At 41.8% G+C, this 24,466-nt stretch overlaps 1 protein-coding gene across 1 annotated transcript in view; it reads left to right on the top strand.

Annotated features, from left to right (window-relative positions):
* DLG2 (discs large MAGUK scaffold protein 2) overlaps nucleotides 1-24,466 on the top strand; it is a gene marked incomplete at both ends in the record, with an annotated part of 1,055,326 nt that overhangs the window by 820,232 nt on the left and 210,628 nt on the right. The window contains 4 exons of the mRNA XM_083362102.1: nucleotides 8,223-8,392; nucleotides 9,726-9,862; nucleotides 10,822-10,966; nucleotides 14,583-14,724. Coding sequence (XP_083218228.1) covers nucleotides 8,223-8,392; nucleotides 9,726-9,862; nucleotides 10,822-10,966; nucleotides 14,583-14,724 — 594 coding nt within the window. The remainder of the gene's footprint in view (nucleotides 1-8,222; nucleotides 8,393-9,725; nucleotides 9,863-10,821; nucleotides 10,967-14,582; nucleotides 14,725-24,466) is intronic.

Genomic DNA, 24,466 nt, shown 5'->3' with positions numbered 1-24,466 from the left:
TAGGCAGGAAACCCAATACCGTTTCAGACAAATAGTTGTCCAGTCTCTTCTTAAAGACTTCCAGTGTTGGAGCATTCACCACTTCTGGAGGCAGGTTGTTCCACTGGTTAATTGTTCTGTCAGGAAGTTTCTCCTTAGTTCTAGGTTGCTTCTCTCCTTGATTAGTTTCCATCCGTTGCTTCTGGTCCTGCCTTCAGGCGCTTTGGAGAATAGCTTGACTCCCTCTTCTTTGGGGCAGCCCCTGAGATATTGGAAGACTGCTATTTCTTGCTTACTATTTGCTGATCCGGGCAGAATGGGTGTTTAATCCAGATTCTCGCTTCCTGCTGTATCATTTCACCGATATCAACTTTTCCTAACTTTGAATTCCGAAAATATAATAGATGGTTTAGTTGTTCAGGAAGGAAGTGGAGCAATGATGGAACAGTGTTGTTAGCATTACTAAAGGAGAATATTTGTAGCTCAAGGTTGAAATGAGGGGTCCTCGGCGCTCTCTGAGCTTGCTTGTTTTCTTGCTGGCGTTTTATTACTCAAAGTAGGTAACATCATCAGTGCTGCTAAAGAGTGGAGGTTTACTCTCAGGAACGTACCCATGAATGCCACCTTGCAGGGTCCTCCTTTTACCTACCTCGGAAGGATGGAAGGGTGAGTCTACCTTGAGCCCTTGAGCCTGGAGTAAGCAGCGAGTTAGCCTGCAGTAAGTACTACATTCTAACCACTGAGCCACCACGGCTCTTGGATTAACTCCATTAGAACAGCATAGATTAGTTCCAAGATGAACATCAGACCAACAATCAAGTGCTGCTAAGCTTGTAAGCCGCCCTGAGTCTTCGGAGAAGGGCGGGATATAAATGGAATAAAAATAAAAATAAAATAAAATAAGTAAACAATATCCCAACCAAGAAACTGCCAAACAAACCAAAAGTAAGCAGCCCAGCCAGAGAGCCTCTAAGGCCACCCATACCAACATTGAGAGGGCAAGCCACTAGAATACACACCGAGAGTAAACCTCACTCCTTACTAGCACTGATGATGTTACCCAGTTTGGGTCATGAAACATCTGCAAGAAAACCAGCAAGCTCAGAGAGCACCAAGGGATCCTCAAAACTAGCATTCCTACTGTCTAGGTTTGAAAAAGGAGCGTGGGAATGGTCAGCCCCAATTTTGTATGTTCCAGAGATATTTTTCCTGGCATCTCCAGGAAGGGTGGCCAGTTTTGGAAACTGTAGTACAGATAGTCCTCAACTTACAACAGTTCCCTTAGAGACCGAAGTTACAACGGCACTGGGGGAAAAAAGAGACTGCTGGCCATTTTTCACCGTTATGACCGTTTCAGCATTCCCACCACCACCACCACCACCACCACCACGGTCACAGGATTTGCATTCAGATGCTTGACAACTGACTCACATTTATGATGGTCACATGAACACCATTTGCGACCTTGTGACAAGCAAAGTCAATGGGGAAAGCCAGATTCCCTTAACAGCTGTGTTACTAATTTAACAACTTCGGTGATTCACTTAACAAATGTGGCAAGAGAAGTCGAGAGAGGAGAGGAGAAGAGAAGAGAAGAGAAGAGAAGAGAAGAGAAGAGAAGAGAAGAGAAGAGAAGAGAAGAGAAGAGAAGAGAAGAGAAGAGAAGAGACGGGAGGGGAGGGGAGGGGAGGGGAGAGGGGAGGGGAGGGGAGAGGAGAGGGGAGGGGAGAGGAGAGGGGAGGGGAGAGGGGAGGGGAGAGGAGAGGAGAGGAGAGGAGAGGAGAGGAGAGGAGAGAAGAGAAGAGAAGAGGGAGGAGAGGGGAGGGGAGGGAAGGGTGAGGGAAGGGAGGAGGGGAGGGGTGGAGAGAGGGAAGGGGAGAGAGGAGAACAGAACAGAACAGAAAACAATACTTTATTGGCCAAGTGATTAGATACACAAGAAAATTGTCTCCAGTGCACAAGCTTTCTGTGTACATAAAAGCACCAAGTCATAAATCATGACCAAAATGACTGCAACAATACATTTCACTTTTCCTCCATTTATTGCTACTCCTACTTTGAGGGTTTGTGATTGCTGGGCTTCTTGCTATCTATTTTGATTTGGCTTTAAAAGGGCTTGCAAGGGTAGAATTTGACAGGTTGTTTCCTCATAATGAGGTTGACTCCCAGGGATCCTAGCGGAACAGGTTGTAGTGCCTTCAAGACAGAGCTTTAAATAATGGGCAGGTGGCTGCTCAAATCGATGTTCAGAGAGTTCTTTGGTGTCCAAATCCATACCCTCTTTGTGAGACTGAGATACAATTGATTCTATTGGTAAACTTTTAAGGAATCTCACATGTAATCAAACCTGGCTGTTATAGGTATTATTTGACTATTTAGCACATGGCACATGAAAATTGCCACGATAAAGAATTATCCTTGAACTTGCAACATCTAGTGACAGCTTGAAGTTACAATGGCACTGGGGGAAAAATGACTTATAACCTGTTTTTTCGTACTTACAACCATCGCAAGATCCCCACAGTTACATGTACAAAATTCAGATGCTTAGCAACTGGCATGTATTTAACAGAATAACAGAAGCGATGTTGGAGGTCTCGTAGTCTAGTGATTCATTTAACAACCATGACAAAAAAAGGTCATAAAATTGGACATCACTCACTTAACAACTGCCTTGCATAGCATTAAAATTTTGATGCCAATTGTGGAATAGAATAGAATAGAATAGAATAGAATAGAATAGAATAGAATAGAATAGAATAGAATAGAATAGAATAGAATAGAATAGAATAATAATAATAATAATAATAATAATAATAATAATAATAATAATAATAATATAAAGTTGGAAGGGACCTTGGAGGTCGTCTAGTCCAACCCCCTGCTCAGGCAGGAAACCCTATACCATTTCAGGCAAATGGCTGTCCAGTCTCTTCTTAAAAACCTCCAGTGTTGGAGCATTCACCACCTCTGGAGGCAGGTTGTTCCACTGGTTAATTGATAGAATAGAATAGAATAGAATAGAATAGAATAGAATAGAATAGAATAGAATAGAATAGAATAGAATAGAATAGAATAGAATAGAATAGAATAGAATAGAATAGAATAGAATAGAATAGAATAGAATAGAATAGAATAGCAAATAGAGAATGGAAGGGAAGAGAAGGGAAGGGAAGGGAAGGGAATGGGAGAAGATAAGATAAGATAAGATAAGATAAGATAAGATAAGATAAGATAAGATAAGATAAGATAAGATAAGATAAGATAAGATAAGGGAAGGGAAGGGAAGGGAAGGGAAGGGAAGGGAAGGGAAGGGAAGGGAATGGAATATGGAATGGAAAATGGAATGGAAAATAGAATAGAACAGAACAGAACAGAACAGAACAGAACAGAACAGAACAGAATAGAATAGAATAGAATAGAATAGAATGGAATGGAATGGAATGGAATGGAATGGAATAGAATAATAATAATAATAATAATAATAATAATAATAATAATAATAATAATAATAATAATAATAATAATAATAATAATAATAATATAAAGTTGGAAGGGACCTTGGAGGTCATCTAGTCCAACCCCCTGCTCAGGCAGGAAACCCTATACCATTTCAGGCAAATGGCTGTCCAGTCTCTTCTTAAAAACCTCCAGTGTTGGAGCATTCACCACCTCTGGAGGCAGGTTGTTCCACTGGTTAATTGATAATAGAATAGAATAGAATAGAATAGAATAGAATAGAATAGAATAGAATAGAATAGAATAGAATAGAATAGAATAGAATAGAATAGAATAGAATAGAATAGAATAGAATAGAATAGAATAGAATAGAATAGCAAATAGAGAATGGAAGGGAAGAGAAGGGAAGGGAAGGGAATGGGAGAAGATGATAAGATAAGATAAGATAAGATAAGATAAGATAAGATAAGATAAGATAAGATAAGATAAGATAAGATAAGATAAGATAAGATAAGATAAGATAAGATAAGATAAGATAAGGGAAGGGAAGGGAAGGGAAGGGAAGGGAAGGGAATATGGAATGGAAAATGGAATGGAAAATAGAATAGAACAGAACAGAATAGAACAGAATAGAACAGAACAGAACAGAACAGAATAGAATAGAATAGAATAGAATGGAATGGAATGGAATGGAATATGGAATGGAATATGGAATAGAACAGAACAGAACAGAACAGAACAGAACAGAACAGAATAGAATAGAATAGAATATGGAATGGAATGGAATGGAATGGAATAATTGTACCCAACTCAGTTTGGGAAAAGTGCAAGGTGGACCTTGCCAAGTAGACAAATCATTTAAATCCATTTGTGGTCTGTTTCCTTATTATTGTTTGGGACAGTTTTGCCATTCAGGGGTCTACATAAATGGACTCCCAAAAAGAATGCAAGCAGCATGTCAGATGTAGATTGGTCTGAAATGGAGGATGACAATTAACACTCACAGAGTTGTGACAAATGTGCTTCTTAGCCTCTTTGCAAAAAAGAAAGAGAGAGAGAGAGAAAGAAAGAGAAATTAAATCAAACAGGAACCACACCTTCATCAAGCTTGCTACACCTGTACCGCTGGCTTTAGTGCTTAGCTTAATAGAGCCAAACTGGAGCAAAACTGGAACTTTTTGTTTTGTTTTGGCAGTTAAAGTATGTCTTCAAATAGTGTGCGTGTGGTATGTGTGATTAGCAAAACCTATTCACCTCCGAAATGGAAATAAAATTTCGGGCTGCTGTTCCCTCTGTCTTAATAATGTCTGCTGAGATCTATTTCTGATCACGCATCGTTTATTCGGTGGAAAGCAGTTCAATCTGTTTTTATATAGATTGCATGGTATTTTGTAATTGCTACAGCCTGAGATTTTTTCCTTGCAAATTGTTATGAATACTGAGAATGTTTATTTCGCCTTCTGCTGAGCTATAGCTTATATTTAACTAGGCATAAAAATAGTAAGTGCCTAGTTTATAATTATTATTTTTCCTGTCCCGCTGGGATTTTTCATCCTGTACTTTGCTGTCTTAAGGCATAACTTAAATAAAAGTATGTTTTCTTATTTTATGTCTGGGAACCACCCAGACAACAATACTATTTAGAAGCTCATTTAATAAATGTACATTGGACAACCAGTTATTTTCTTTAACAGAAGCCACCAGGCTGGCTGTGCAAAGCTGGAAATTCTAGTTGCCATACAGGTAGTCCTCAACTTATAAATGATCACTTAGCAACCATTTGACATTAAGATGGACCTGCCAGGAGGTATCTACAATCTGGATTCAAAAATCCAACAGTCAGGCGAAATTGTGGTTGTACGTCAGGGGCAACCTGTAAAAAACAAAAAATGAAGATAATGGGAAAACAGGGGAGGAAAAGGGGCAAAGGAAAAAAAAAGTGTAGGGCAACTGGGGACAGCAAAAGGAAAGCATTGACTCCCGACTCCTTTTGGCACATTAGAGTAAGAGTAATAACATAAAACCTTGACTTTTTACTTTTACAGCCCATCATTCAGCCTGCTTCTACCATCTGAAATTGTATAGATTCTCCTGCTTGAACAGGGGGCTGGACTAGAAGACCTCCAAGGTCCCTTCCAGCCTCTATTCTATTCTATTCTATTCTATTCTGTTCTGTTCTGTTCTGTTCTGTTCTGTTCTGTTCTGCTCTATTCTATTCTATTCTATTCTATTCTATTCTATTCTATTCTATTCTATTCTATTCTATTCTATTCCATATTTTCTATTCTATTCTATTCTATTCTATTCTGTTCTGTTCTGTTCTGTTCTGTTCTGTTCTGTTCTATTCTATTCTATTCTATTCTATTCTATTCTATTCTATTCCATATTTTCTATTCTATTCTATTCTATTCTATTCTATTCTATTCTATTCTATTCTATTCTATTCTATTCTATTCTATTCTATTCTATTCTATTCTACTCTATTCTCTAATCTCTATTTTGTTCCGTTCCGTTCCGTTCCATTCCATTCTACTCTATTCTACTCTATTCTCTATTCTGTTCTGTTCAATTCCATTCCATTCCATTCCGTTCCGTTCCGTTCCATTCCATTCCATTCCATTCCATTCCATTCTATTCTATTCTATTCTATTCTATTCTATTCTATTCTATTCTATTCTATTCCTTATTTTCTATTCTATTCTGTTCTGTTCCATTACATTCCATTCCATATTTTCTGTTCTGTTCTATTCTATTCTATTCTATTCTGCCTCTTTTGATCCCTTCCAGATTTTGGACACCCCTGATTTCCACCCTTTAAAAAGACAATTACAAGCCAGGATTTCAAATTAATATTTAGGGAAATTACAACTGTAAACCTATTAATTAATTTCAATGTCCTATACAGATAGGCCTCAATTTACGACTGTAAGCCTGCCCATGACTGTGTATCAAGGTGGACATAACTGCACAGACACTGGGACCATTGTGTGACCAGACTTGATTTTATGATCTTTTTTTTCAGCAGTCTTTATTTAAATCACCAAGGTCGCTAATTGAATGTGGTTGTTAAGCAAATCCATTGTCCACAATGGATGGAGGGTTTTTTTTGCCAGAAACCATTTTTTGGCAAAAAAAAACCAAACCATTGTAAATAGTGGTGATATGATCACATAATGCAACAAACAGCAGTTGTCAATTGCCCAAAATGTGATCATGTGACCATGTCAGAACTTTGAATCTGAGTTGTAATCCATTTGTCAACATCCAGCTCGAGCATCCAAATAAAACTCCAGATTAATTCTGTTTCCGAAAAATCTTACAGTTTATTGAATACACTTCATGGTTATGTCGAAGTAACACTAACTCTGAGGTTCCAATGCCAATTCATAGACGTAAACAATAATTTTCCCAGCCAAACCCCCAGCATCTTACATAGTCCATATAAACAAGTTCATTTTGTTATGGGAACCGTCTGCTTCAAATCCACACCTGTTCTTGTGTCCTTGAAAAGGCTTCAGGCTCTCACAGTCTTCAGCAGAATCGTAGATGTTTTGTTTCTCTATCTGACCAATTTGAAAGGAACATCTCTCCCCATAATCTAAAGGCAAGTTGAAATGGAGAGGTACGTAGCTGCCAAAGTCTCATCCTTGACACCATTATAACTTCAACTGGTCAGTAAGTGACCAGCTGTAATTTGGGGACTTACAACCACAACCGAGCCCCAAATATCTATTTCTAAGTAACACAGTTCTTTACAAAGTCATCTTATTGCCCCCAACAATGAGGACCCAGATTGTTGGGGGCAATAAGCTGACTTTGTAATAATGCCACTGGGGGGGGGGGGCAAAGCCCTAATAAGCAGGCATATACATAGAATGAAGGCTATTGCTAAGCACATTGATTTGTGCTTTAAATTGTAAGCCGCCCTTAGTCTTCGGAGAAGGGCGGGATATAAATGGGATTTAAAAAAAATCTGTGTCCTCATTTTACCTACCTCGGAAGGATGGAAGGCTGAGTCAACCTTGAGCCTGGTGGGACTCGAACCTGCACTAATTGCAGGCAGCTGGTGTTACTTAAGGAGGCATTAGCCCACTGCTCCACGAAGGCTCTTGGTGTTCACTAAGTGAATGGTTTTAAGTCAAGAACTACCAGTATTCTATTTCTTTCTACATCAATGATACAAGGGTTTGACATGGGTCTGTATCTCCTGTGAGTTCCTTTCTTTGAAAATATTTCAAGAATACCACCATGTGTCCTGCACTGATGACGGTTTCCTTTCTCATGTTGAAATTTCAATGTATATTGTCACAATGGAATGGAATGGAGTAGAGTAGAGTAGAGTAGAGTAGAGTAGAGTAGAGTAGAATAACAGAGTTGGAAGGGACTTTGGAGGTCTTCTAATCCAAAGCCCTGGTTGGGTAGGAGACCCTATATCATTCCAGACAAATGGTTGTCTAATCTCTTCTTAAAATCTTCCAGTGTTGGAGCACCCACAACCTCTGGAGGCAGGTTGTTCCGCTGATTAATTGTTCTGTCAGGAAATTTCTCCTAGGTTGCTTCTCTCATTGATTAGTTTCCATCCATTGCATCTTGCTCTGCCTTCTGGTGCTTTCGAGAATAGGGTGATCCCCTTCTTCTTTGTGGCAGTCCCTTAAATATTGGAACATTGCTATCATATCACCCCTAATCCTTCTTTTCATTAAACTAGACATACCCAATTAAATTAATCTTGACATACCCAACATGCTATAATGGTCTCCTGTTCCTGTTTTTTTCCCCTCCAGAGTCAATGACTGCATTTTGCGGGTGAATGAGGTGGATGTATCTGAGGTTTCCCACAGCAAAGCTGTTGAGGCGCTCAAGGAAGCCGGCTCCATAGTACGACTGTATGTCCGTCGGAGGAGACCTATTCTGGAGACTGTGGTGGAAATTAAGCTGTACAAAGGACCAAAAGGTAATTATGGAAAATGGGGCAAACACACTAGAGGTAGTCCTTCACCTAGTTGAGACCAGAACTTCCTTAGCTAAGTGAGGCAGTAGTTAGCTGAATAGCACTAGGACTTAGACTTGTCTTTGGAGATTGTCAGTCATCCAGGTCTTTGACCCCTCTTTCAAACCAGCAGTCCTCTCTGTCCACATTTTGGACAGAGAGGACCACTGGTTTGAAAGAGGGGTCAAACAGGCCATCTGTGTTCAAATTGAACAGCTCTCCCTCAACAGAGGGGGAGGGATCTGACCTCATCTATCTCCAGTCTACAACACAGTCCTTTCAGCAGCTCCAAGAAGGCTCCACCCCCCATTTGCACTACTCAGGTGACCCTGAAGACACAGATAAGCCTCCAGGTAGCTTTAACGACTCTCTAAAAGAATGCAAATACAGTAACCGGCTGTCTGCAAGGAGTATAAATCCTTCCATCCCCCCACCATCCAGTCAGAGCTGAAGAAGCTTCTTGGATGAGAAGCGAAACGTCTTCAAAGTAAAACAAGAGAGTCCAGTTGCCTCCTGAAAAGAAAAAAAAGCACCTTTGGGAGCACTTTGACTTATATGCCGCTTCACAGGGCTTTACAGCCTTCTGTAAGCGGTTTGCAGAGTCAGCACATTTGCCCCCAACAATCTGGGTCTTCACTTTTTTTTCAGTGCTGTTGTAACGTTGAACGGCCTGAACTAAACGAACTGTTGTAAGTCAAAGACTACCTGTATATGCTTCTTGTAGACAGGAGGGCGCTTCCGTTTGGCGCTTCCGTTTGGCAAGAGCCTTGGTGGAGCAGTGGGCTAATGCCTCCTTAAGTAACACCAGCTGCCTGCAATTAGTGCAGGTTCGAGTCCCACCAGGCTCAAGGTTGACTCAGCCTTCCATCCTTCCGAGGTAGGTAAAATGAGGACCCAGATTGTTGGGGGCAATTAAGCTGACTTTGTAATAATGCCGCTTGGGGTGTGTGTGTGAAAGCCCTAATAAGCAGACATATGCATAGAATGAAGGCTACTGCTAAGCTTGTAAGCCGCCCTGAGTCTTCGGAGAAGGGCGGGATATAAATGGAATTAAAATATAAATAAATAAATAAATAAATAAATAAATAAATAAATAAATAAATAAATAAATAAATAAATAATAAATAAATAAATAAATAAAAATAAGATGCTGCCTGTGGAGCAATAAAGAACTCCGCTTGGAAGTTCGTCCCGGATCTCCCTGGGATGTGGGCAGGGAAGGGAGGGGGCTGACCTAGCTTGCTTTTGAGCTTCATTCATTTTCCATAAACTTATCCTCCCCTCCTTTTCCCTTGAGGTCTGGGATTCAGCATTGCCGGAGGCGTAGGAAATCAGCACATTCCCGGAGACAACAGCATCTACGTCACAAAAATTATTGATGGTGGAGCAGCCCAAAAGGATGGACGGTTGCAAGTAGGAGACAGGCTTCTCATGGTGAGAATTTGCACTGGTTTTTACTGATTGTGTGATGGAACTAGACTTGTATGCCGCTTCACAGTGCTTTACAGCCCTCTCTAAGCCGTTTACAGGGTCAGCATATTTGCCCCCCAACAACCTGGCTCCGCATTTTACCCACCTTGGAAGGATGGAAGGCTGAGTCAACCTTGAGCCGGTCAGGATTGAACTGCCAAACTGCTGGCAGCCATCAGTCAACAGAATTAGCATGCAATGCTGCATCCTAACCACTGCGCCACCGCTGTTCTTGATGAAATATAGCACATAATATGTACAGGTTCTTACTAGTTTACTGTGCATCTTTGTACCTTCTCATTTCCCATTATGATCTATATTTAGTAGACCCAATTGGACATTCCATTAGCAATAGCAATTGCATTTAGACGTACAGTATATACCATCCCATAGTGATTTACAGCACTCTCTGGGAAGTTTACAGTGTAGAAGCATTTATTTGCATACTGTATTACTCCTCAACAATCTGGTCCTCATTTTACTGATCTTGAAAGGATGTAGAAAGGCTAAGTCAGGCTCAAGCCCTATCAGAATCAAACTCTGGACTGCGGGCAGAGTTTGCCTGCAATACTGCATTTTAACCACTGCACCGCCATTATCTTCTTCCAAGAATGTATTTTGTTTTAGTTCTTTACTTTCCCAATCCAGCTTGCAGCTCTGGGATTTTATGATAGTTCCCGCATCTGTTTACTAAATAGTTCCAGTCCTGCATAGCTTCTCCAGTCCAAAATTCATAACCTGAGCCGGCCATCCGAAAAGCTGCATTTGAATGATAAACTACCTTATTCGTCACACGGAATTGGCATAATGTACTGTACTCCTTGAACAAACAGTTGTCTTCTTTTGATTAGCACGTGAACAAATGGCTGCTTGGTTTCCACATCAGGCCAGCTTAATGCACCATTCTCTCTGCTCTCATTTAGGTAAATAATTACAGTTTAGAAGAAGTAACACACGAAGAAGCGGTAGCAATATTGAAGAATACATCGGATGTAGTCTATTTAAAAGTGGGGAAGCCAACCACCATCTATATGACCGACCCCTATGGCCCTCCAGATATTACTCATCGTAAGTTATGATATACAAGCTCTTTCTTGGATGTTGCTGTCAAATTCTAAATGTTTGAGTGACATTTTAAGGATAAAGTACCAAACAGAGATTCAGAATAAATGATTCTCGATCAAATGTCCTGAAGCACCTTCAGTGAGTAATTGTGGAGAAGGGAGATAGGAAACTGTGGGATTGAGACCATAATTCTGGGGGAGGGAAGGAGGTTAATCTAACCAAGGTGGAGGATCACTTAAATTGTTCCAAAACTCATAGAAGATGAGAAGAGTGTGTGGGTGGGTGGGTGGGGGTGGAGTTAACGGAGTCATCAGCCTAGAGTTTTACATTCCCACAAATGGCTTAAGTTCAGCCTCTCTTCAATTCCATTGACTCTTATCTGGCACCAATTTAGTATTGTACAAGAGGTCCTTGGTGCTCTCTGAGCTTGATTGTTTATTTGCAGATGGTTCACTACCCAATTAAGTAACATCGTCAGTGCTAATAGCCTAATCAAGAAAGCACCAAGACTTTTATAGATGGCATTTGGATCCCAAAAAGTTGTCTAACATGTATCCTAACCTACAAAATGCTGGAGATGTGGTAGTTTAGATGCTACTTATTTTCATATGTGGTGGACTTGTAGAAATATAAAAGCTTTTTGGATTAAAATTTGGTGGAACATTCAAAAGATTTTTAAGAGAAAGATAAAGTTTTCTCCACAATTGTTTTTATTGGGTATTGCTGTAGATTGTGATACTAAAGAAATCAATTTGATGTTGAACTTGATAACAGCAGCACGGTTACTGGTGGGACAATATTGGAAGAAGGATAGTTTGCCTACTATAGAAGAATGGGTACTTAAGGTATCGAATCTTGCAGAAATGTCTAAAATTTCTGCTTATTTGAAGGATCACTCGCAAGAAAGATATATTTCAGTTTGGAGGAGATGGATAGATTATATTCAGAATAAATATGGGACTAAAAAGTTCCATTTAGCTTATGAGTAGATTTTAGATTGTTATTAATTTTAGTATTAGTATTGATTATATTTTTTTGTTTAAGTTATTATTATTATGTTTTTAATCATTTGAATGTATCAATGTTAAAGGGGAGTTAAAGCACATTATGAATTTGGTTAATTTTATAATGGATAATTTTAGTTAGAATATGATTATTATATCTATGACCCTGGGAAGTGGGGGGGGGGAAGGGGGGTGGTTTGGGACGGGTGGGTTTTGGGGATATGTATTGTAAAAAATGTTCTTGGAAAGTTAGTTGGCAAAGGAAGTAAGCTAGAGTAAGACTGAAGAAAACAGAAGCTTTGACCTATTAGAGGGGATATTATATTATCAATTAGATGTTTGAATATGGTTAAGAATAGATTGCTAGAAACAGAAATATTATTATAGCTAGATAGATAAGACTGGTAATCATAATATTATATTTTGGCATGAAAAGGGAAATAAGAAAATGCTAAAAAGTTTGAACAAGGAAAGCTTTCGGTTACCCAAACATAACTTGTTTTCAAACGATAAATGAGAGGGATATTTTGAATATGGATGGAAAATTAAAACCAAAAAAAAGCAAACACAGGATATGGACTGAATAAATGGATATTGAGTGCAAATGCAATTAAGATATGTTTTGGTTAGAAAAGATATTTTAAACTGATTTCATTGATGCTATTAGAAAACTGTAATGCTGATATTCAACTGTATATCTATTAATAACAATAAGAATTGTATTTGCTTAGTGTGGAAAAATGTTTTATTACTGGAAGAAGAGAGGAGGTATTGGATGGTGTAATATTGTATTTAGTTTGAAGAAGCTTATATGTACCACAGAATTACTAATGGACCTAGTCAACATGTTGTCTATTCAGCACTTGTTCATAAAAATATAAAATTAATAAAATATTTATATATAAAAAAAGAAAGCATCAAGAACACTCCCACCAAAATTGACAGGGTAAGCCAGTGGTGGAATTCAACCGGTTCACACTGGTTTGGTAGAACCGGTAGCTAAATTTTGTTCAGTTCAGAGAACTGGCTGAACTCATGCTGCTTCTGGAAGTCTGTTCTAGGCCTGGTGGAGGCCTCCCAGGCCTAGAATGGCCTGCCGGAAGTGCATTGATGTCACTTCCGAAAGTCTGTTCTAGGCCTCGGAGGACTGGAGGACGTCTCCCAGGCCTAGAATGGCCCACCGGAAGTGCGTGGATGTCACTTCCAGAAGTCCGTTCTGGGCCTGGTGGAGGCCTCCCAGGCCTAGAATGGCCTGCCGGAAGTGCATTGATGTCACTTCCGAAAGTCTGTTCTAGGCCTCAGAGGACTGGAGGATGTCTCCCAGGCCTAGAATGACCCACCGGAAGTGCGTGGATGTCACTTCCAGAAGTCCGTTCTAGGCCTGGTGGAGGCCTCCCAGGCCTAGAATGGCCTGCCAGAAGTGCATTGATGTCACTTCCGAAAGTCTGTTCTAGGCCTCGGAAGACTGGAGGAGGCCACCCAGGCCTAGAACAGCCCACAGGAAGTGCATGGATGTCACTTCTGGAAGTCCATTCTAGGCCTCGGAGGCCCAGGCTTGCATCCACACAAAGAACCAGATGTTCAGGTATTTGAATCCCACCACTGAGGCGAGCCACTTGTATATAAACAGAAAGCAAAGCCCACTCCCTTCCAGCACTAATGAAGTTAGCTACTTGGGTAATGAAATGTCCACAAGAAAACAACCAAGCCCACAGAGCACCAAGGACCCCACAGTTCAATGCTGAGCTACAAATATTCTCTTCTATCATTACAAACATCTCTTTAGAGGTCCTACAGCCAAGCATCTGAACCCTGGTTAAACCTTTGAAGAGTATTAATGGTAAAGGGGACGCGGTGGCTCAGTGGGTTAGGACGCTGAGCTTGTCGATCAGAAGGTCAGCAGTTTGGTGGGTCGAATCCCAAGTGCCGCGTAGCAGGGTGAGTACCTGTTACTCGTCCCAGCTTCTGCCAACCTAGCAGTTCGAAAGCACGTAAAAATGCAAGTAGAAAAATAGGGACCACTACGGTGGGAAAGTAACAGCGTTCCATGTGCCTTTGGCGTCTAGTCATGCCGGCCACATGACCACGGAGACGTCCTCGGACAAGCACTTGCTCTTCGGCTTTGAAACGGAGATGAGCACTGGCCCCTAGAGTCGGAAACGACTTGCACGCATGTGCGGGGGAACCTTTACCTTTTACCTTTAGTCATTCAATAGTTTAAGCCAGAGTTTCTCAAACTTTCTGGTTTTGTGGACTGTCAAAGGAGGGTGGGGATGGCTGTGCGCTAGTTCGGGCAAGCGCATGTGCCACTCACGCAAATGGAATGCACGTGCTTGCCCACTGCTCACACGTGTGGGGATGTACACAGGCACACTCGCCCGCCATTGCCATGGCCCAGTTCTGAAGGGTTCAAGGCCCGGTAGTAAGTGGGCCACACCCCGGGGGGGGAGGTTGGGGACCCCTGGTTTAAGCCTTAATCCCCTAAAATTCCTAAAATCCTTTCCACATATTCATATTTGCAAAACCAGATGAATTGCAGGATTTTCTGTAGCTTCTCGGCCTGCTCAGCATGAATTGAGTGGTAACTATCTTTGCATGTCTTCTTTAACCTGCAGCTTATTCCCCGCCAATGGAAAACCACATCCTGTCTCCAGGCAACAACGGCACTTTAGAATACAAGACCTCTTTGCCCCCCATCTCGCCTGGAAGATACTCACCTATCCCAAAGCACATGCTAGTGGAAGATGACTACCCCAGGTCAGATATTCATCTTTACTGAGTGCCTTTGATTGATTTGCTGGCTTCCAGGAACATGATTTTGATGCTGGGATTAGGGCCTCAGTAGTGTATAATCCTTTGGATAATCACATTATACAGGATAGAGACAGTTATGATCCCATCTGGCTGTCTCTTCAGATAATAAGGAGGTTGCGCTCTTTAAATCTTAAAAAGTAAGTAAATGGTTAGAAACGTGAGCCAAACTAGAATCAGAGAGGGATAACTAAGATTTGGAGTGAATAACCAGGAGGAATTTCCTTTGCGCCACTATTTCTCTTTATCGTATTTTTTTTTTTGCCTCATCCTGTCCCAAAAAAAAGAGGCAAGGATTTCATTCTGTTTTATTTCTTTCTGTCTGTCTGATCACTTAGAAACATCATGTTTGATCCCTTTTGCTGTTTGTCTGTCCACCGCATTCTGCCTTACCTTGAAATTGTGTGAGATTTGAGTTGTCCCTTGTCACCCTTAACTAAGCAGTAGGTAATTTGAATTTCTGTCTAGCTCAACCCGTATGATTTCCCCCTCATTTCTGGACCTGTGGGGTGCCACTTCCCATCTCACCAGGCTACTGTTTGTGGATCCCTCACGCGCCTTGGTCTTTGTATGTGAATACGATGCCCACATGAGGAAAGATTGGGAAAGGAATTCCCTTTCACCTTCTGCTGAGGTAGCGGGTGGGGGGGGAAGAAATGTTTGCTATTTAGAAAATTTAGAAGAGGAGGCCTGGGAATATTATGTGATCCTTACCCAGATGCTCTTGGGCCTCACCCGAAGTGCAAAACCAAAATAGAATTGCTGATTGTTTGGATTAAATAGACATGGAGAACCCTGATTGTTTGGCCTGAATGGACCTAGAAACCTTGAGGGTGAAGGTTCGTTCTCCAAGCTTGTGGGTAGGTTTCCAAACGTTTCATTACCAGACTAGCTAACATCTTCAGTGGAGTTTAAGGGATGTGCGTGTCTGTGTTCTTCCGTTTATAAGGGCTTTGTGTGGTCAGCAGGTCTTGTGATGGTGAGGTCACATCAGGCGAGGGTCCCATCAGGTCAGCATCTTGTGATTGGACCAGTCACAAGATCAAGACCAATCACAAGACCCTCACCTGATGGGAGTCTCACCTGACGTGGCCTCACCAGCACAAGAGTTACTGAAAAGGGACACTGACATCCCCTAAACTCTGCTGAAGATGTTAGCTAACCTGGTAACGCAACGTTCGGAAAACCAACCCACAAACTCGAAGAACGAACCTTCCCCCTCCACCTGAGCTACAGATATTCACCAATAATTGCAAACCTAGAAAACTTGATTGTTTGAAATTCTAGTACAGGTAGTCCTCGATTTACAACCATTTGTTTAGAGACCGTTTGAACTTACAATGGTGTCAGAGCATGCACAGTCTTATTGCGCTGAGATAACTCAGGAGTAAATACAGTAAACAGTGGTCTATATTAAATAGTGGTTTATATTACACTATCTACAAAATCCACTAGGAACAAGATACATAAGCGTGGTAATACAGCCAACTCCAACACATAGCAGTTACAGCAGGAAATGGACAAGAGAGAGAGACACTGCAGCAAAAGCCTTCCCTTTTATACTCACACTCTTAAAGGGATACAGACCTTGCTTACTATTAAAGAGACACAGACCCTGCTGAGTCATTCCTGTCCTTGCATCATCCACCTTATATTACATGACATCATTACATAAGCTGTTTAGCCATTAAATTAATACCTTGACAAGGCACTGAAAAAAGGGACGTGTTAGGTATTGTTGTGCAGAGGTCTCCTTGTGCTACCAAAGAGTTGCAAAGACAAGGAAGGGTACTGAGAGCAGTAAGAGTCGCACAGTAACCACAAGAGTACACTGAGTTGTAAAAGCAAAAAGTATTTTACTTTGAGGTGGTGTAAGATCAAAAATGCACGGTCAAAAATAAACAGTCCAGGTCATACATAAAAATAATAGTCCAAGTACAAATCCTAATACTAAGTCTTCTTACCAGTCCAGAGGTCAAAAACACAGTTATACAGATACAGAGCAAAAAAACAATAATAGTAGAGAGCAGTGAATTCAGAGAGAGAGAAGCTACATTCCTAGCTCCCTCTTATGGCCATGAGAACACTTACACACCCATTGGCCAATTAACATCTTAAAGTCACAACATCATGGTTTAATATTTTCAACCCAACATTGTAGGCTATCACCATATGCCTAACAGGACAGACGCCCAGTCCTCACACTTACAACGACCATAGTATCCCCACAGTTAATGTGATCAACATTCAGGTGTTCTTGGCAACTGGCATGTATTTATGATGCTTGCAGCATCCTGGAGGTCACATGATCACCCTCTGCCATCTTCCCAGCCGGCTTCCTACAAGCGAAGTCAACAAGAGAAGCTGGATTTGCTTAACGACCGTCTGATTCACCTTCCTCCAGTGATTCGCTTAACAACTGTGGCCACAAGGTGGTAAAATCGGACACCACTCATTTAACAACCACTTTGCTTAACAATTCTGGTCCCAATTGTGGTCGTAAGTTGAGGACTACCTGTAGGGATTAGGTCACCTCTTTCCTCCACCCCCACCCCCTCAAATTGTGCATGTTCTTTTCTTCTGCGCTAATTTTAAGGGACATGAGTCTGGTGAAGATATATTGGATAATTGACATGCCCTGGAGATAAAACAGACTATGCTCCATATAAACTTAAATGGGACAGAGCGCTACCAAGAGTCTTTGGTATTTCTACTGAAAATATTGAAATGGCTTTGGGGTCCTTGCTGCTCCTCCAGGCCTGGCTGTTTTCTTGCAGACTGACACACTGATGATGTTACCTAGTTGGGTCATGAAGCGTCTCTGCAAGACAGCCAATCTCAGAGAGTATCAAGGATCCTACAGCTCAACCCTGAGCTGCAAATATTCTCTTCTCCCAACATGGTTATCCCTTTCTTTGGACGCGGGGCACAATTAAGGCAAGTCCACCCTGCTGCCATATTCGCTTTCCAAACTTTGAGGGGTATTTGAGACAGTGAAATGCTCATGACAAGGAGTGTAAATCCACAGCCTTTCCCAAACTGCTTTACGTTTTGTCGCTGCATCCAGCCGAATCTCCAGGCAAAATGTGGGGGGGGGGATGAAAATCGAAGCAGACTAATAATGTGGTAATCTGCAGACTGGCAGGATGCAATGGTGGATATTCCTATTCCTATTCCAGATGCATTGGAAAAGATTTCAACCGAATGAATACGTCTGCTTGAATGTTTTTTAAAAAAAAATACCTGCTGCAACAAAATCATACCTTTACAATAGTATTTCTCAACATTAGCAACTTTTAAGACGTCTGGACTTCAATTCCCAGAATTCCACAGCCAGCCATGGATGGTTGAGACTGGGGAATTCTGGCATAGATGGCTGGGGATATTTGGGAGTTGCAGTCCAGTCATTTTAAAGTTGCTAAGGTTGGAAAGCACCGGGTCTAGAAGTTATATATAAAGGGTAGGCCTCGGGATCTGAATAATCTCACCGTGTTATAATTCTGAAGAGAAAAAAAAATATATTTGAGTGACTCCCGAACTGATGGAGAGTCAGCGCAAATATTGCAAGATGGAATTAGATGGACGTCATTTTTATGGATTCCTTAGTACTCTCTGAGCTTGGTTGTTTTCTAGGAGATATTTCATTGCCCAACTAGAAGTGGGGTTAACGCTGATGATATCGCCTAGTTGGATAACGAAGCGTCTGCAAGAAAACAACCAAACGTAGGGAGCACAAAGCACCCCACCATTCAACCCTGAGCTACAAAGGTTCTCTTCTGTCGGTGTCATTGTGATTCCAAGAACGCTTTTATGGCTTGCAACAAATCTCTCGTGGTGTGAACCATCCCAGAATATGTATCGTATTGATTCGTCAAAGACAAGAAGAGAAAAAATCAGTGCCAAATGTATTGACCTGTGTCTGCTTTCCCTAAACAAGGGCATCAGATGCTTGTCTGTTTTGGATAACACCCTGGGCTTTAAACCCACAGCACAAAGCCCCAGCTAATCATGGCTCTTTAATGAGTTTGCCACTTCTGGTTTAGCAGATGTTTGCAAACAAATGTTTCACGTTCCAGGATGAGGCTAGATAGCTGGAGGCAAACACAGATCACCTGGGAACCTGGATTATCCTTTCTGTGCAACCCAAAGAGCGATCAGAGACAGTGGCAGATGAGAAGGGTTTTATTCCTACATCACTTGCTAAATGTTGCTTTGTCTCGGCTCAAAATGGGTCAGGGGTGCCTCGAGGACATGCCCGTTGCAGAGAAGGAACAATAGGGGAGAAAAGTTTTTAAATCTCCTGCTACTTTTCCCTTGAAAGCTATACACTTCAGCCATTTTTTTCAAATTTCCCGACAGTGAGAACGATTAATCAGTGGAGCAACCGGCCTCCAGAAGAGATTGGACAACCATTTGTCTGAAATGATACAGGGTTTCCTGCCTAAGCAGGGGGTTGGACTAGAAGGCCTCCAAGGTCCCTTCCAACTCTGTTAATCTATTCTATTCTATTGTATCACAGAAGTGTCATGACCAGCCATATAATTAGTTCCCTCAAGTAGAAGATGATAAATGGTATATAGGAGCCTTTGCAAGAGTTTCTGTTATCAGTTCCACCATACTCTGCCCCAGGTTAGCCTCTTTCCTTCAGATGGGTACAAGTAGTCCTTAACTTACAACCAGTGGTGGGATTCAGCCAGTTTGCACCGATTCGGTAGAACTGGTAAGCTAAATTTTGTTGAGTTCGGAGAACCAGCTGAATGCACGCTGCTTCCAGAAGTCCGTTCTAGGTCTTGGAGGCCTGGAGGAAGCCTTCCAGGCCTAGAACGGCCAGCCAGAAGTGTGTGGATGTCACTTCCGGAAGTCCGTTCTAGGCCTCAAAGGCCTTGAGGAAGGCTTGGAGGCCCAAAACGCCCTGCTGGTAGTGCGTGGATGTCACTTCTGGAAGTCTGTCCTAGGCCTGGGAGAGTGGAGGAGGCCTTGGAGGTCCAGAACAGCCTGCTGGAAGTGCGTGGATGCCACTTCCGGAAGTTGATTGCCAGCTTTGGAGGCCTGGAGGAGACCTCCCAGGCCTAGAACGGCCCGCCAGAAACACGTGGATGCCACTTCCGGAAGTCCGTTCTAGACCTGCATCCACGTAGAGAACCGGTTGTTCAGGTATTTGAATCCCACCACTGCTTACAACTATACATTTAATGACTGTTCCAATTTACAACAGCCCTGAAAAAAAAGACCTATGACTGTTTTTTATACTTACGACTGTTGCAGCATCCCCATGGTCACGTGATCAAAATTCAAATGCTTTACGACAGATGCAGTATCCTAGAGTCATGTGATCACCTTTTGAGACCTTCTGACCATCTGGGGAAGCCAGATTTGTTAACAACTGTAATTTTCGCTTAACAGTGACAGTGATTCACTTAACAGCTGTGGCAAGAAAAGTCATAAAACGGGGCAAAACTCACTCAATAGCTGTCTCGCTTAGCAATAGGAATTTTGGAGCTCAGTTGTGGTCGTAAGTCAAGGACTACCTGTAGACCGATCAGGACAACCTCTGTAAGATGTCCTTGACTTACAACCATACTTGGGACTGGAATTTCCATCATTAAGTGAGGCAGTTGGAAAGTGAGACATCACTGAGCTGCATTGCTTAGTGGTTGTAACTCAAGGACTACTTGTAGAAATCTTGGTTCAGTCCAACTGGCATTTAGACTATCTTGATCTACATCTTAGGCTGGGGACTCCAGACTTGGCAATGTTAAGACTTGTGGACTTCAACTCCCAGAATTCTGGCTGAGGAATTTTGGGAGTTGAAGTCTGCAAGTCTTAAAGTTGCCAAGTTTGGAGACTCCTGTCTTAGGGAGACAAAGGACTCCTATGAGTCCTGTAAATTAGAGTAGAAAGGCTAACTACAACTAGAATCAGTTGACCTTGCTTGGCGGGCCATCTGCTGTTTTCAAACACCTGCTTTGTTTCTATCCTGGCCATTAAATCACTCTATGATCCAGTAGGGGAAAAAATAGCCAACATGGCCTTCAAAACAATAGACTTCCTCTTCCTTCCCCTTCCCCTATGTTCTTCCCCAGAACCATTTCACTTCTCTCAAATTAGCAGTGACCAATCTACTAGCTATGGGATGAGCTGAACATGTCTTCAAGGGCATAAAACAGGGGTCTTCAAACTTGGCCCTTTTAGGACTTGTGGACTTCAACTTCCAGGTAAGTCAAGGACTACCTGTAGACTGATCAGGACAACCTCTGTAAGATGTCCTTGACTTACAACCATACTTGGGACTGGAATTTCCATCATTAAGTGAGGCAGTTGGAAAGTGAGACATCACTGAGCTGCATTGCTTAGTGGTTGTAACTCAAGGACTACTTGTAGAAATCTTGGTTCAGTCCAACTGGCATTTAGACTATCTTGATCTACATCTTAGGCCGGGGACTCCAGACGTGGCAATGTTAAGACTTGTAGACTTCAACTCCCAGAATTCTGGCTGAGGAATTCTGGGAGTTGAAGTCTGCAAGTCTTAAAGTTGCCAAGTTTGGAGACTCCTGTCTTAGGGAGACAAAGGACTCCTATGAGTCCTGTAAATTAGAGTAGAAATTAAATAAATAAAATAAATAAATAAACTAGAATCAGTTGACCTTGCTTGGCGGGCCATCTACTGCTTTCAAACACCTGCTTTGTCCTAAAAGTCCTAAAAGGGCCAAGTTTGAAGACCCCTGGCATAGAACAAGCAATGGTTGGTTGTCAGAGAGCGCTGGGCAACCCAGATTCCCAGACCTGTGTTTGCCCACCCAAGCATCTAGTGCAGTGTTCCTCAACCTCAACAACTTGGAAGATGGGTGGACTTCAGCTCCCAGAATTCCCCAACCAGCTTCCTCCAAGTTGGCGAGGTTGGGAAACACAGGTCAATTGTTTGTGTTTATCTTACCTGTAACGAATGGAAAGGCATCTTCATTTGGTTTCGTTTGAGCGCGTTTGGCTGCTGTGATGGGTCTGGCCCGAGTGACTTCTTTCTCTCTTTGCAGATATGACTTCCCTTGGTAGGTGTGTCCCAACTGGAGCAGGGAATAGCTGTGATCCAATAGGGAAAATTTCATGAGTGCAAGAAATCCAGGCATTGAGTCAAACAAAACCGACTCTTGTATTCCAGGGGGTTTTTTTTTTGGGGGGGGGTTTGGTTCACTTCTACCTGCTGGAAAGGAAGAAGAATCCATGCCTTCTTTTAGCGTGTCTAAAAAAAAATAATGCTCAGACACCACACTTGTGGGAACCTGCTTCAATTGTAGTGCTCTTTCTTCAGCGTGGTTCTTTTTCGTGTCGCTCCGTTTTGCAAAATACAAAACTAAAAAGGCAGCACGTGCCAGCGGTTAGATCGACAAGCTAGAAAGTCAGCCTGGGTTGCCTTCGTGGCTGTTGGTTTTTCTTTCTCTTTTTAAAAAATTTTTAATTTTTATTTCATTTCTCGGAAAGACTCATCCTAAAAACCTCGACTCTTTTGCAGCTGTCTTGATGCTATGCCAATGAGTTTGTGACCTGTAAATGAAAAAAAATGTGAAACCACGTGAAGCTTTTTGGCGAGAAACTTTTGTGCGCTGGGGAGAAAAAATGGGGAATGGTTCTACAAATGCCTCTGGACTAAATGATACTTAAACAAAAAAAAGGATGAGACTATGCAGCAAATTGGAACGGACGATCCATAAATTATGTATTTTGTTTTTCACATCCTCCCGATTCCTTCTGCCAGTTACAGTCAAATAAGGTGGCATGTTTGTGTTTGCATATTTTTTTAAAAAATAACGAAATAAATTAATTTAGCTATAGTTGTTTTTTTTTTAAAAAAAAAAACAACAACCACCCAAAAACAAAAGCTAATTGGTTTCCATAAGCAGAAATCGCAGCTAGCTTGGCTGATTGGAAGGTCTTGTCCAATCCAGCATTTTGGTTGATGATGGAAGCCCAATTTTAAAATGTCCACATCTGAATAATTTGTGGAGATCAACTGGAGTTCATAGTGCGAAGGCGGAAAGCCAGAAATTCAGTTCTTTGCATTTTCCCTTTTTTAAAATTAATTTTTTTAAAAAAAATATTGCTTAAGGGTTCTTTCCTAAGACACAGGAAAGAGCAGAAAATCTTCAAGTGGATGAACGAATAGAGAAAAAAAAAAGAACATTTCCGAATTGTGAAGTGCCTAATCTCAATCCGTCCTTCCTGTTTGCTGCAGTTATGTGTCTCTGTGTGTTTAAAAAAAAAACAAGGAAAAGAAAAGAGAGAGTAACATAAGCTCACGACTGAAAAATCTTAACACCATTTTGAATGGCAATGTTATCAACCAATAACGTGCAGAATTCTGTGTATCGGACTGTTGTGAAGGTGGCGCAATCACACTTCCAATCGCTCTTCGTTTCAGGAAATTGCATCAGGCGGAACTAAACCCTGTATGCAATGTTGCAGTGCAGTCCTAACACACACCACTTAGAGGCAAATGTGAGGGCTTTTGAATGGGGCACGTCTGCTTATTATCCCTGCTATATTTTGCTTGTATTTCTGAACGATTGCTTCTTTACCCATCCTCACGTCGAAGATCCACAATTTCGTTGCTCAATATTTTGACTGCGTGCTGTAATGCAATTTTTAGATATTTAGCTCCATTGCCGGCCAGTCACAGGGTTGTACGTTTTGTTTGGCTTTTATATTGCATAATCCATTTTTTGGGGTGGGAGGGGGGAGGATAGGGAGAGAGGTTAGCGATCAAGGAAGCCAATCTGAATATAGATGAGATGCAGGAGCAAAGAGCGGCTAGAAATATCTGACCAAATTCACTGACTCTGTAAAAAAAAAAAAAAGAGGCTCTTTCCCCCCCCCTCCATACGATGATATGAAGATTATAGAACCGTGGTGGCGAACCTATAGCACGCGTGCCACAGGTGGCACGCAGAGCCCCCTCCTCTGTGGGCACGCACGCCATCGCCCCAGTCCTAGTAAGCCTTTAGCTGGATTTTATAAAACCTTTTCGCTTTCCGCCACCGTGTACAAAAAAAAAAGTTCAATCAATCAATTTCAACTTCTCGTAGGAAAAAAAAGATCTCACAAAGTTGGAATTGATTGATTGAACTTTTTAGGCCCACCCAGTCTGCCGTTACCACCGCAGCCACGCCCACCCAATGGGCCACGCCCACCCAATGGGCCACGCCCACCCAAAGGGCCACGCCCACCCGGCACCCGGCGATACATAAGTGGGTTTTGGGTTGCAGTCTGGGCACTCGGTCTCCAAAAGGTTTGCCGTCACTGTTATAGAAGCTCCCATCCCAGGCAGTGAAAAATTTCCCTTGGTTCTTATTGGATTTACAATTCTCACTCTCGGCTTGGTATCAGGTACCCCTTATTGAGGGGATCCTTAATGATCTCTGAGCTTGGTTTTTTCCTCACAGACGTTTCATCGTCCAGCTAGGTAACATCATCCATTGCAAAATTGCACCTTGGGTGAAGAACTGAACGGGAAGAGGGGCGATAAGGAACCTATTCGACTGAAACCATATGTCATCGCTGCTAACATCTAATGTTGTTGCTTGACAAGAGATGAAGAAGTAGCCGTTTCATAGGTTAAAGTTGTGTATTGCTTTAAGACTAGTGCAAGGGTCAGCAACCTGAAACAGTGAAAGAGCCACTCAGAACCGGTTCCCTC

Source organism: Vipera ursinii (assembly GCF_947247035.1).
Source record: "Vipera ursinii genome assembly, chromosome: 4".
Classification (NCBI taxonomy): Eukaryota; Metazoa; Chordata; class Lepidosauria; order Squamata; family Viperidae; genus Vipera; species Vipera ursinii.
This window is presented reverse-complemented; position numbering and strand designations above follow the sequence as displayed.